The sequence below is a fragment of the Apostichopus japonicus genome, chromosome 8, assembly GCF_037975245.1.
Source record: "Apostichopus japonicus isolate 1M-3 chromosome 8, ASM3797524v1, whole genome shotgun sequence".
NCBI lineage: Eukaryota > Metazoa > Echinodermata > Holothuroidea > Aspidochirotida > Stichopodidae > Apostichopus > Apostichopus japonicus.
This window is the reverse complement of record NC_092568.1, coordinates 30,129,107-30,142,736: the sequence shown is the minus strand read 5'-3', so window position 1 is coordinate 30,142,736 and position 13,630 is coordinate 30,129,107. Positions and strand designations below refer to the sequence as shown.

General features: G+C 38.1%; 1 protein-coding gene across 4 annotated transcripts; it reads left to right on the top strand.

Annotated features, from left to right (window-relative positions):
* The first annotated feature begins 1,490 nt into the window (after nt 1-1,490).
* On the top strand, nt 1,491-13,528 carry LOC139971513 (uncharacterized). 4 transcript variants are annotated; one of them, XM_071978066.1, is made up of 4 exons: nt 1,491-1,590; nt 2,840-3,525; nt 6,670-7,203; nt 8,260-13,528. In XM_071978066.1, exons 2-4 carry the CDS (start codon nt 2,848-2,850, stop codon nt 8,572-8,574), a joined length of 1,527 nt encoding a protein of 508 aa, XP_071834167.1. In that variant the 5' UTR covers nt 1,491-1,590; nt 2,840-2,847; the 3' UTR covers nt 8,575-13,528. The 4 variants fall into 4 exon arrangements, with proteins under 4 accessions (XP_071834167.1, XP_071834166.1, XP_071834164.1 ...); XM_071978065.1 differs by having other exon boundaries at nt 1,537-1,788; XM_071978063.1 differs by having other exon boundaries at nt 1,543-1,642.
* The last annotated feature ends 102 nt before the right edge of the window (nt 13,529-13,630 follow it).

Below are 13,630 nucleotides of genomic sequence, written 5' to 3'. Positions count from 1 at the left end.
GTTGATTTTTTTTCAGGCAGATTGTAAGTTTTCCTAATGGTTGAAAAATACGTTACCAAGCCTTACTTTCTCTAGGCAGACGTTACGTGCCGATGTGTCTAAATGTTGAGCCTTTCATTCTAGAGTAACAGCAATTGGGCGTGCCCATAACTGGTAACTAGCCAATGCAATTGCTCAATATATCAACAACAGCAAACAGAATATAATTCCGCCTACCTTTGTGACAACCAAACTTCCAGCAACCAACCCCCCCCCCCACCCCACCCCCTCTTGGCCGCGATTTTTTTCCCAACAGGTTTGAAATGATGTGTTAATAGTCGCCTATGAAAGGTGGGATACGTTACGTCACATCATAGAAACCTTCACTTCGAGGTTACCAAAATCCGTTAGTTGCAACAAAGATATACCCGTCATATATGTACATTTCAATTAATAGTTTCCTCTATATATATTTACCCCAATGGAGGTACATAGAATTAATACAAATAACAGAAAAGTTGTGTAAATTAAGCCTTGATTATTCGTATCATTTCCAAATTTTAGGTAGGAAAATTCAGATTAGCTAGAGTCCTAATCTAGTCGCGCAATTCCATCACGTATTGTACCGATTCAAACTATTGCTGCTGTCATGTTTGAGTATATTCACTCAAGACTCGTGAACTCACGTCGTGAAGTTTATTTTAGTATACTCATTCCATGAAACGAATTCCGATTTCAATAGAACGGCTCACGAATCTTGAATGTCTTCCAACTTCCAAGCGATGTTCATTATTCATGCTGACGTCACAAGCAATCTGATTGGCTCAAAATTCCGTATTTACAAACCTGTTTGGGGAAAATTCTCCCCCATCCCCTCCCCTACCCGGCGCGAAAGACTTAAGATCCATCCTAAGTGTTTCGTGTGGAGGCGTCTTTGATTGAAAGGCATATAGCCAATCCTGAACAGGTGGCTGGAAGATGTCTTTCAGCTCCCTGGCCTGAGGGATGGACAACTCATTGCTAAGCCCGTGGGTTGAGCGAAAAATGCACGCCGTGAAAAGGTCTCACATTTGATTACATTCGCATGCAAAGGCAAAGGCCTATATACACTGGCAACATGTAACTACCCAACTGCATACAAACTGATGGAAATGATATAGCAACATATTGCATCTAAGCGCCCTTATGCAAACGAATCTGTATCATTGGATTAGAAATATCCCGACCGCTTACACCCCGCCCCAGGATGGACATCGATCACCATTTTTGAATGTTTCTATCATTCATGAAAGGCTTATCGCTATTCGATAGTGTTTAGCATCGATGGGGTTAACCTCGTTATAGTAATTCGTTGATAGCGTACATCATTAATAGTTTGTGGCATCAATATTATGAATATCGATAGCTTAGAGATTTTAAACGTCGACAACGTTGTTATTATCGATGACTTTGGTTCTATTGGCGTTCCATATATTTAGCGGGCAAATGGCAAATCAGAAAACGATGTAGGCGGGGCACGTGTGACACGTCACGATGGGCGTTGCAGAATGGAACGAAAGACTCAACATTTACCAGCTGCCGAACATTAACGATAGATTCCACAATCCACAGGTGCTCTCTACAAGTTCAAGTTGAATCACGCAAATTCGCATGGGTATTGCTGGTATTAGCCTAGACCTACAGTACTATCAGTATCATAAACAGTAATTACTGTTACTTAGTTTAGGCATATTCCTTGTGCCTACGTAACTGTTATTATTACTGTATTTGTACTAGCCAGTTATGAGGCCCACCATTATAACATTACAAGTATGTTTCATATTGATTATCTAGTTATGATGTGGCTTGCATCATGTTCTTACCATATTGCTATAACCGTTAGGCCTAACAGTAACACTAAGTAACAAACAATTAGTGTTTTATACTTTAGGTGATGAATTACACAACCAGCGGCTGGTACGTGTTTGTCTATCGTTCTGTGGCCTTAGTCGTTACTAACATCTGCAAACATCAGCAGGCATGTACTTGAAAGTCAGGAAGGCTAGTGTGGTATCACTAGCTTGCACTTCAAGTCAAATTTATTTCTCATATTAGGCCTAAATATTATCGTACGGAACAAAACAACACACAGTACAGAAGTAAAATAGCATGAAGGGCACCAGAAATACTGATAATTGTTAACAACTTTAAGGCAAAGAGTAAAGAAAAAAATGAGTCAAAGCTATCAGTTTGAATGGAATGGTAAAGAGGTTAAAGGCATTGAAGACTCGCCCCAAACCGCGTGCGGCCATCTGAAAAAGTTAACTTTCCGTTGCTTGCAAGTGACGCTTTGTTCTCGTAGTACAGTAATGAAACGTGATACCTTTTCATCTTTAGCTGGACCTGAGACGTCCATCGCTGTGTCGTTTTTTACACTGTGCTGTAGGTATTGACCGCAGCTGTATGTACTGACTGTACACTAGTGTCTAATTACCGATGGTAGCAAGCTGCGTGTGCATTTTCTGTGATTGATGGCGGTGTCTTACACTTCTGTTACACCTCATTCGAAACTAGGTCAGATTACCGGCAATAGACATGTCTTTTTGCGCGAGTCTTCACACCCTTTCAGGTTGTGAATTTTTCAGACCAGCTGAAGAGTTCCTTGAGGCTTAATTCACCTCTACCTATCATATATAGGGTGCATTCAGTTTGCACCCAACCAACTTTGTCCACTTACCACATGTTATTATCATGTCCTATTTTATGACAGTGGAATGCTGTAGTATAAAATTTGTTCGTACTTTGTGGCCATATTATCATATCTAGACAATTGTGTGTCACGTGTACTACAGGCATTAAATAATAAATCTATTTTTCACAGAAAAAAAAATGATGTCCTTACAAAATTCACAAGATCCTGATGGGTTCTACGAGATGGATGAACTTGAGGGACTTCTCAGGGATGAGGACTTTGACGATAAGGATACTGAGAGTGACGGTTCCGAAGAGGTCATTTATCAGCATAGTCCACATTATCTCTCCTACGAGCGTAAAAGATACCTGCAAGGTCTTCCAGCCAAAAGTCTGATCAGGCAAATAGTCAAGAGATGGGAAGATGAAGGATCACCTTTACCCTTCTACCTATTCTGGCCATGGTCTTTCATCAGGAATTTCCTGTATAGTATTTTCCTTATGGGATGGTTAGCAGTGACCGTGGCTGCTTTCTGGCCAGTCATTCGAATGATGCTGTTCCCAGGGACCTGTGTAGATGATGGCGTACAGAGGGACTGGTGGCTGGATGGATCCATTCTTAAAGTTCATCTAGATCCTGGTTCATCTCTGACACTTTACAGTGACAAAGCAGAATTGGAATCACTCAGGGAGTACGACGTGAATTGTATTTACCTGTCCTCACCACACTGGTGGGCAGGCATTCTCTCAGCTAATGAACCATCTACTTGTGCCAAGACTGTTGATACCATCCAGAAACTATCAGATGCTTGCAGACTCCATGAAATTAAGTTAATGATGGGCATCTACATCTCAACATCTAAGGCACTACTTGAGGTTAGTTTTATGTTTCTGATTGTTATATTGGATTAAGGATCAGGGATGTGCTCAGGAATATTTGAGTGCCGGGCAGATTGTGCGGTAGTGTGATCCACACCCTGGGAGAGGGATGTCATGGGTGGGGTACCCCCTCCCCACTGGACAAATTTTGCACATGAAGTATGCTTAGCTGGTGCTATTTTTCCTATTTTGTGCCATATATTCTCCCAATTTTTGGTTATATGGTAACATTTGTTAAATTATCATCAAAAAAATGCCGGGTGGAAATGTTTAAATACTGTTTGTGCTGGGCGGCATTCAGAACTGCTGGGGGCAGCCGCCCTGTGTTGCCCAGTGTGCCTCTGGAGGATTATAGTATTATCAAGCAGTTATGATATTTTGTGTTTTGTTATGACAAACACCTCTCCACAGTATCATGTTTCAAATCTTGTAGGTGATGCTGTGCTCCTCTCTCCTTCATGCCCTACCCATTAACCCATTATGTTCCCATTTACTCGTAAACCTTCAACAACAACCACTTCAAATTGGTCCCTTCACACAGCTATAGGTTGCATCCCAAAACCCACCGTTTTATAGATTTGTACGGTGCAAATCTATCAAACTTCCGGATTAGTTAAAAATTATATTTGGGAAGAAGAAAAGAATTCATATGAAACATCTTTATAATAAATCCTAAACTTAAAAGTATCTAGTACCTCTACAAACTCATCGGCAAACTATGTGTAACTAAAACCTGCAGCAGATTAATAGCTATAATGGAGATGGCTCTATGCACTGTACATGTTGTATGTGTAATTATACAGTACTAGAATCAAACAATAGCAATCTCTTACAAGTTGTTCTGGAATAAATGATGGGCAGTTCAAGGCAGACATAGCAACATGTGAACAAATCAACTCGCCCAAACTCACTGATCCCAGTCTGTTTGCAGGAGACGTCAAGTTTCAGTAAGTTGAGGTCAATAGAGCTGAATACTGCAACCTATGGTTAATGGGCTAATTCTCGTCATGCACCACCCCCTTCAGCCTTCCCATCCTTTTTGTGACAACTTTGGTGAAGTGCTTTAAACTCACATAGTGTAGCATGGTGGGCTCATAATTGACGCACTTAAGGATTTGATCCCAAAAAATCCAAATCACTCAACTGTATGTGTTTTTCGTATAGTTCCTCAGAAATGTAATGATTTAAAAATATTTAAGGTTCTGTGCTTATGCACTGTACAATTGAGCAGAGTTTGACCACAAAATGTCTGCCGTGTCAAGTTCTTTCATACCCCTAAATTGACACACTCGTCGATAAGCTAACTGTAGTGTAGGCAGTATACATCCATTGACTTTGGATGCTGTTTCCGATGCTCTGAGCATCTAAGCTCAGACAGGTGAGGTCCCAGAGAGTAGTGGTATCATATTGAGGTAATGTTGGTTATTTTTAGGGTGTAAGATTTCCAAATGTCCCAAAAATGTGCAAAACGGGGGGGGGGGGGGGGGAGGGTGTTAAAAGCTTTAAAAAAAAAAACACAATTTGGTCAGCAAATAGCTGAAATGGATTCAAACTCATGAAATATGTAATTCTGCTTGACTGCAAAAAGTTTAGGTGGCCTGCTGTATCGTTGCTAGTGATATTTGAAGGTGCGTCAATTACGAGGGTCAATTATGAAGCCTTTACTATATACTGTATCTATGTTATAAGCCAATGTGTTGATAACACAGTACTTTCAAGTCAGGGTTTTTGTTAAGAAATGAAGTAGGTGGGTCAAGTTGAAAAGTAGGCGGGACTGTCTGTACGCGGACATGGGGGAGGGGTCTAAGGGGAGGGGGACCCCTCCCCTTTGCCGGAAAATTGCAATTTAAAAAGTCTCTAGACGCAAAATGGTGCAATATACAGTTGTTTGGTCAATGATATTGCCCCCTCCCAATCACCCCTTTCTTCTGTCCTATTTTTCTTTTTTTCTCCTGAATTTTTTTATTAACACTCGGGTCATGGAGCCTAGGGAGGTAGCTATGCCACTGAACAGAACTTAGCAAGGGTGTGACGCACTTGCTGCATTAAATGAAGTGCGATCATAACAAAATGATAATAGGTCTACGGTACCTACAAAGTGAGTAGGATTTTACTGCCAAAAAATACCCAACTAGGTCTGTGATAGAACCTTCTGTTTTTTATTCAGCTTTTATATCTGTTGAGCAACAATTTGTATGTCAAGAGAAGCCCTTCGCCTACGGCCTACCTCTACTCTCACCCACCCCTCGGCCTCATCGCCTCGACCGTACTACTAATGTTCAACTTCTTGTAGTTTTTACCAACAGTTAACTGCTGTGACAGTTTCAATCACACCTGACCTGGTTGTGGGTATTTATTCCTCTCGATTTTTTTCGTCATTTTTTTTTTTTTTTTTTTTTAATTTTTTTTTTTTTAAATTTAATTTAATTTTTTTTTTTTTTTTTACTGAGCGTCGCAAAGTAGCCGGGTCATGTACGTGCAGTAAGCGGGTCATTTGACCCGGGTCCCGGCTACTAACGAAAACCCTGCAAGTGTCTTTATTAAGAGTGGGTTCAGTGTAATGGTAATTTATAAGTGACGCTGATAAATTTCCCCAATGAACTGCACTAAAGAGATGAAAACTGTTTTTTAATAGTATTTAAGTAGAATTTAAAATATGCTTAAACTCTGGAGTGATCCTTTCATGCTGCAGAGATAATGACCTCCACTCTTCAACTACTGTACCTAAACGTTAACCACATTCTTTTTCTTTCTTTAATATCTTCATATAAACAACCGAGCACCCTTAGATGACATGCAACATGTGTCCTTTAGTAACAGTTTGTAATTTGGATTGTAAACATGTCATGTGAGGCCATAAAAGACTTGTTTGTGTTGCAACTGTGGAATTTTACCTAATGGTCTGTGTATTAGAATATATAGAGTCCAGTCAAAAATTAAAAGTATCATAAAAAAAAACCCAAACTAGTCTGATAGTATGGCGTTTTAATGGTCTGCAAGCCAATCAAATTTAAGTGTTGTACCTTACGTCATCCTTTAAACGTTCTCCCAAGATGTACCGTGTTTACGATGGGCATAATAATCTAACGTTTCTTTATTTTAGTCATCTTTAGTCATCCTCATCTTCTCATCAAATTTCAGAATCAAGCTCAAGTCGATCTCTGTAACAATGCTACATCTGCTGCGGATGGTCCCGTGGATCTCTCTGTATCGGCAAGTGAAGTGGAGGATGAAGAATTCATCTACCATTTCCTAATCAATGCAGGAATCAGTGGGTTCTACATAGCAGACTCTGATGAACTGACTCCAGGCGAAATAAACAAAGTTATAGATACCATCACACTGGTCAAGAATCACAGCAGTACTAATATCTTATTCGGCATGAACCACAACCCTGATGCCAGATTTCCTCCAGAATTTGCATTTACAGGTGTCAATTTGAACACATCGATGTTTACATTGGCAGAGACTTTAAGCAAGTCGATCGACGGCCATCTTGAAGAGGTTCCGTTATCATCGACACTGTGGGACATGTCGAGGGAAGATGATGAAGAGGAAAGCAAGAAAGATGTCTTTGATGATAACTTGAGACTTCTCCAGCTACTTCTACCTGGTATTCCTATGCTGGATTCTGTAGATCTTGAAACTAAGACAGATGCTGCCGGTAGTAATGTTGTAAGTTTCCAGTTTGTGTTGCATAATTGCTAACTATTCATCAAAAATGTCAGGTAACCATAAATTTCTAAAACGAAAAGCTAGTGCAAGATATTGTTCTAGTCAAGTCCAACGCATGAGAATTGAAGCCCTAGTCTTTTGGTATTTGAGTCTAGGTCTCAGCCCTGTTAGTGATATTGTTGCCACAGTACTTTTGACGGTATCAAGCCAAATGTGCAGCAGTTTTAAGGATGTTCTTAGTAAACGAAACTATATGGAAAAACAGTTATTAACTTTAACTTTATGATGAAAATGTGAATCACTAGAGTGAAGGTTTGATTAATTCAGGATATGTAATAATTCAATAGGGTGAATTTTGTCAGTGTCATTTTGTTGCTTGATCCAGTAATCCTTGAGTCCGAGTGTCCAAGTCCTTCACAACTGAGTCTTAACTGGCTTAATACAAAAACTAGAGAATGGATAGCTGTTAGAAGGACAGGAAGTATAAACATGAGGTCACTACTTTAACAATTTTTGATAATACCATAATGTTCCATAATTCAGGAAATACCGAGTCTTAACATTTTGTGCCAAATTTTGAGATTTGTTAATTTTGTTCTATGAATGAAAAAGAAATGACTTTGATTCTATGTAGCAAAACTGCTACAGCATGTAATGTCTCATTTCAGAAGCAATTTGCCCATTTTGCATCACAGTAGTTGGTGCATGTCTTAAAAATTCTTCCTGTACATGTATCTGTAAACCACTTCAAAACACAGTGTATGTAAACTAACCTGACAGTCAAGCAAGCTCAGTGGTTAACGCCGGTGCCTTCCAATGATAAGGTCCCGAGTTCAAGTCACTCCAAGATTAATGTATGTCGTCCAGTTACAGAGTTGTTGGCAATTGACAATTCATAATCATGGACGTTAAATATGAACGTAAGAGACTGACTTCGATCAGCTTGCGGCTTTGATAAGCCAATGAGGCTTCTTCGTGAGTTCCTGCAGGAGGATCTAAAATACATACATACAACCTTATAGAGGATTTCAAATATCACTCTCGTTTTTATCACAGCCAAGTCCAGCAAGAGTTCTCCTGTCCCTCCGTGAACAATCTTTGGCATTGCAACAAGGAGAGTTCTCCCTGCTGAAGGAAAACAAACATTTGAAGAAGAACGTTTTTGCAATGCTGAGAAGTTTTCAAGAAGAGAAGCGATACCTAGTCATCTGGAATTTTAACAATGCTACCGTCAGTTTAGACTTTCATCTATTATCCATAGAAGGCAGGTGGGTGTTCAGGTCCGTGACATCATCAGATTATAACACCGTTAGACTGAGAAATATCGATAACGTTCAGCCATTAGAATTCGGTGTAATTGAATTACCCTGAAGTGAACTCTTACAAGCTGCCAGGAGAAAGTGCAATATATTAATCTACTCTGAACTTTCCGTGTAGAACAAGATTTAAGTACTCATGGATGTAATATCTGGATTGGAACATTTACAAAATGAGTACAGGTATATATGCCTTGAATATGAAATAAAGTTGTAAATAAATGAATGATGGAAAACTGAATTGGAAATTTTAGATGAGGGAAAAGAGCAAAAACACTTATGGCTAGATCTGGATTTGAACCAGTGACCTCTGGGTCATAACGTCAGTGCCCTACCATCTGAGCTAATCAGCCCTTTGTTGGTGACATCCCATTATGGCCATTACTTTGCGTGGGGGGGGGGAGGGGGGCAGCCAGTAAGAAGCCACATTACCTTGCCTGTCATGTACCCAAAAACCTAGCATCATTCTATACCTACCCACAAAGGGACAGAGGTGGGATTTCAACAGAAATTCTGTTGTTTTATATTATAATTATAAAAGTAAATGAATAACAGAAGACTGACTGACAAACTTTAGACAATGGAAAAGAGCAAAGAAATATATGGCTAGACCAGGATTCAAACCAGTAACCTTCTTGGCTCTTTTCCATAAAATAAATTTGTGAGACCATAGAGATACTGCATAGCTGATGGACCATATCAACTATCACATGGTAAGGTGAACAGCTGTACATGATTCTTTTCCTCTGTAGCTGCCAACATTGTTGTATAGTTGATAGACTGCAGAATGCAAATTTTAGTTACAAAATGAATATCTATGCATAGCTAACTACATAGTCGGTGTGGAAGGTATATATATGCTGCCACTTGAAAGGTCACATATGGGCTAGAGCAAATGTATAAGTAGCAGAGTGGTTACTGTAGGTATGTATGCAGCCTATCAACTGTAGCTACTACCATTGAAAAGTATAATGTATCTAGTATTTATAATCTAGAGGTGGATAGCTACACATGTAGCTATGTTGTTATAGCTTCTATCTGCAGCTATTAATGTGTATCATGTAGATCAATACAAATACCAAAAATGGAAAGCTATACAGGCAGCTTCCCTGATGTAGATTTTAAATATAAATGTCAGATTATATAACTTTCCTGAGGCATTGTTTTGTGCTTTTGAAATTCAAAGAGTTCGCTCTTTGAGGTAGAGGTCTTTATTAGAATCCATGTTTGCATTGAAAAGCATTCATGAGATCTTTCCATGTTCTTTGAGAGTCAGCTGATAGTAACAACATTTTTTAAATGAATTTTCAATTTTTTACAGGGTGATTACAATCTGGACATTGGAAATGTTGTTGGTCCTGTCTTGTGAACTATATAATCTAAGCTGTAGGTGTGGTGTTGTGATTAGCCTTGTCCACCCCACAATCATTAGTTGTCCCAGTTTAAATCCTCACCAGGAACCATGTTCTCTTGACCTATTAGAAATGCTGTTAAACAGTGATTTTTGGCAGTCTTCTGGTTTACAAATTGGGACTGGGGATCTGTTTTTATCTTTCAATGCTTTCGAAGCAACTTCAGTCACCCTAGCTTTACGTGCCTCCATCTATCTCAATATTTGAGAAAGCGGTTAGATGCTGAGGCAGACACTTGTCCGTTAATTCAAGTGGTGTACCCGGGAGCAGGAATAGGTGCAACAATTACACACCTGCCTCGTAACTCTCTGAACACTCAAAGAAAAGAGATGACTTGGTATGAACAGGTGCTTTTATCCAAGATCATCACGTGCATAGGGCCGCAAATGAGCTTCTGTTGGCTTTTTAACCCTTTGGAATCACTAAACTAAACAATTAGTTTGGTAGTTCAGTTACTATGTAAACTCAAAAGACAGTGAGACACTGTAACACTGTTAACATACAACGTGGAGTGCACTTAATAGTGGAAAATCTAGATGCAAAGTACAAACTTAAGATAATTCCCACCTGTGAGTCTAACATCTATCAATTACACTACTTTCTGATAGTTTTACTGACAGTTATTATTCCTATAAGTTATATAACTCAGAATCTACATTGTAATCGAGGCTAAAAATATGTGCCGAAATATCCAGTAATCTGGATAGGACTGTATCCGTAATGAAAAGACAACTAAAGGTACTAAAGTTGGTATCTGGTACAGTTACCAAATTACATAGGAAATGATGAAATGTTACATTAACTTCAAAAGTTTGCATTGAATAAAGTCCATCACAGCAAACTTATGAAACAGTTTTTGTTGTTGATGCAATGGTTAATAAGTTGCTTATTGTGAGTATTTAATGTATTCAAAATTTTGTGGTCATACATGTCTTAGATATCTTAATAGTATTCAAATTATTTGGAAGATTGCATGGCTTGTCAGAGTGGTGCCCAGCCTCCACCTCCCCTCCCCTGACAAAATGTACATCTCTAGGCCACCTCTCATAGCAAAGTTAACTAAAGGTCGTGAAAGGCATAGCATTCTCAAATATTAAATGATAAGAGGCTGAAATCAGAAGACTGAATCTTGTTATCTATAATTATTGGTTTAAATCCTATTCTAGCCAAATATTTCTTTGCCATTTCAAAATTTGTATATAATACTTTATTTAAAGTTCCTGTTCATGATAAATTTACAACATTAATATCAAACTTTTGTCCCTGATCATTTGACAAATTATCTATCAAGCCTCATGTTACTGTATATGGTGCTTGGATCTGGTTTCGTGCTATGCTTCATTGTACACATTGTTGGAAAAAAAAAGTTTTGTTTAAAATTTTTCTTTTGTTTTAATGAGCATATGTTGATTGATCAAATGGCGTGATGGGTGAGTTTTATTTTTCAATGTTTTCAATTGTTTGACTCTGTTGAGGGTGCAATATAAAAAGAAGTTACAGTACTTAATGATTTTAGTGGTAACTATAATGTTTAATGAATGTACCAAATGTGCTAAAAGAAGAATTATTTAGAAGGAAGTTCTTCATAAAGAGGCTGATTTATTATGGTTCTTGTGAGGTTTTCTTCTATACATTGATTTACTTTTCTTAATTTTTCCAAAGATTACACTTGTTCCCAGTACATTCTATTTCATGGCCAGTAGTCCTTGAAATGAATGATGGGGAAGTACTCTTGGGATTTACCAAAATTAATACAGGTCTATTTAAAAATCTCTTTTTATAAGTTGGAAGAAAGAAATGAAATACTTTGCTGTATTACTGGAAGTTTCAAGCTTAAAGATGGATGTCTTGTGGTATTAAAGGGGCGCTCTAGTGGATATGATAGGTAGAATAAGTATCATTTTCTTGTCATGTCTCTGTCAAAGGTATTGTCACTTGACTATGCAGTTGTATAAATCAAATAAATAACTTGTACTATGCACAGGTCTGTGTGGTGTAGGATAGCTTTCATATCACAAAGTGATTGTAGAAGCTTTACTGTGAATATTTAATCAAATTATATGAATGGAGTTGGTGCAGTGACTTGTGTTCTAATAATGAATCATTTAGTGAACAGTCTTGGGTTGTGCAGGCTGGCAAGACATCTGTGATTGTCAAAATCTTTTATAGCTTTATGCATGCATTTCTGGGTAGCTATTTAATAATTTGGGAAGAACAGGGTTTGGGAGGAATGTGTGTGTGTGGGAGGTTGGGGGGCTAGTGGTAGAGGACTGTTTCTTTTGGATGGACCAAGACCACTACAGTTATCCATTCCACTGTACGGATTCAATAAATTGCTTAGGGTTATGCAACTGGTATCTATTATTGTGAACACCTGTGAGCTTGGTGAAGGCCTTGCTAGTGGGCTTCTAAACTGTTTGCACAAGACCTTAATCAATGACAGTGGCATAGCCACAGGTGCTGGTGGGGGAGGGGGACCTTGGGGAGGGCTGGGCACGCCCCCAAAAAAATTGTCAGAATATTTTTTATAGAAAATAGTTCGTGCCTACCCTCATAGAAAAGCATAAGATACGTATGTCGAGTGTCACAAAGCATAACATATGTTGAGTGTCACAAAATATTACGTATGTTGAGTGTCACAAAGTCGTACGTATGTTGGGTGTCACAAAGTATTACATATATGGGTTGTCACACTTATTTTCACAAAATTCAGTATTATTTGAACAGTCTCTATATTGATTACTGTTCACAAACTAGCTTTCTTATTTTCCATACTTCTATTAAACAAACTCATTTTTAATCGTGGAAGCAGAAAATTAAATAACAAATTGAGATACACGATTGTGTCCATTCTTTTTTATTCTTCTTTTTGTATGCTCACCTTCAAACACCCATGCTGGATATTAATCATGTGTTTAATGCATTTATACTAACTTATATAAATATATGCAATAAAAATCACTGTTTACAAGAACATCTTTGATGGTTGATGTGTTTATACCACAACTGAGAATTAACTGCTTGTTATAAATTTGCACTAGCTTTGTGCTGTTGCCCAGAGTGGTTTCAATTATTAATTAGTTAGTTGTCTACATTCCAGAAAGACCCAATAGTTCTGAAAACATTCTTAATAGGGAGTAATTTAAACTCTACCCACCAAAACTGCATACATTAGCAGTTTTATAATAACATACAAACATCATTGTTACAGAAACAGAGCTAAATGGGAATATCTTCATCAAATTATATCATAAATTTTGAGGGTCTTTCAATTTAAATGTTTTATTTAATATCAAACGTCACTTGATGCATACAAAGCGGCACAAACACCTGTGAGAATAGTGGGAGATGCAGTGTTCTGTTAATCATTCACTAAAGTTTTCCCAGGATACAATTACAAAATTCTGTAAGTTTTTCTTTCATATATTTTTTTGCTTCATCATCTTCATTTTTGTTGGGTGAACAAAACTGAAAAGAGAGATTTTGATATTGTGGAGATTACATTTCATGTTTTAAAAGGGACTTTCTGTTTGTGTGGTTCTACTTGCCATTATGTACTATGCATAACATAAGGGTTCAATAAAAAGTCTTAACTTATCAATCTATCCGTCTATCTATCCATCTACCCTTACCAATATCCCAGATCTGGGCCAGATATGAGATTCCAGATCTGGGCCACATCTGCTCCAGATCTGGAAT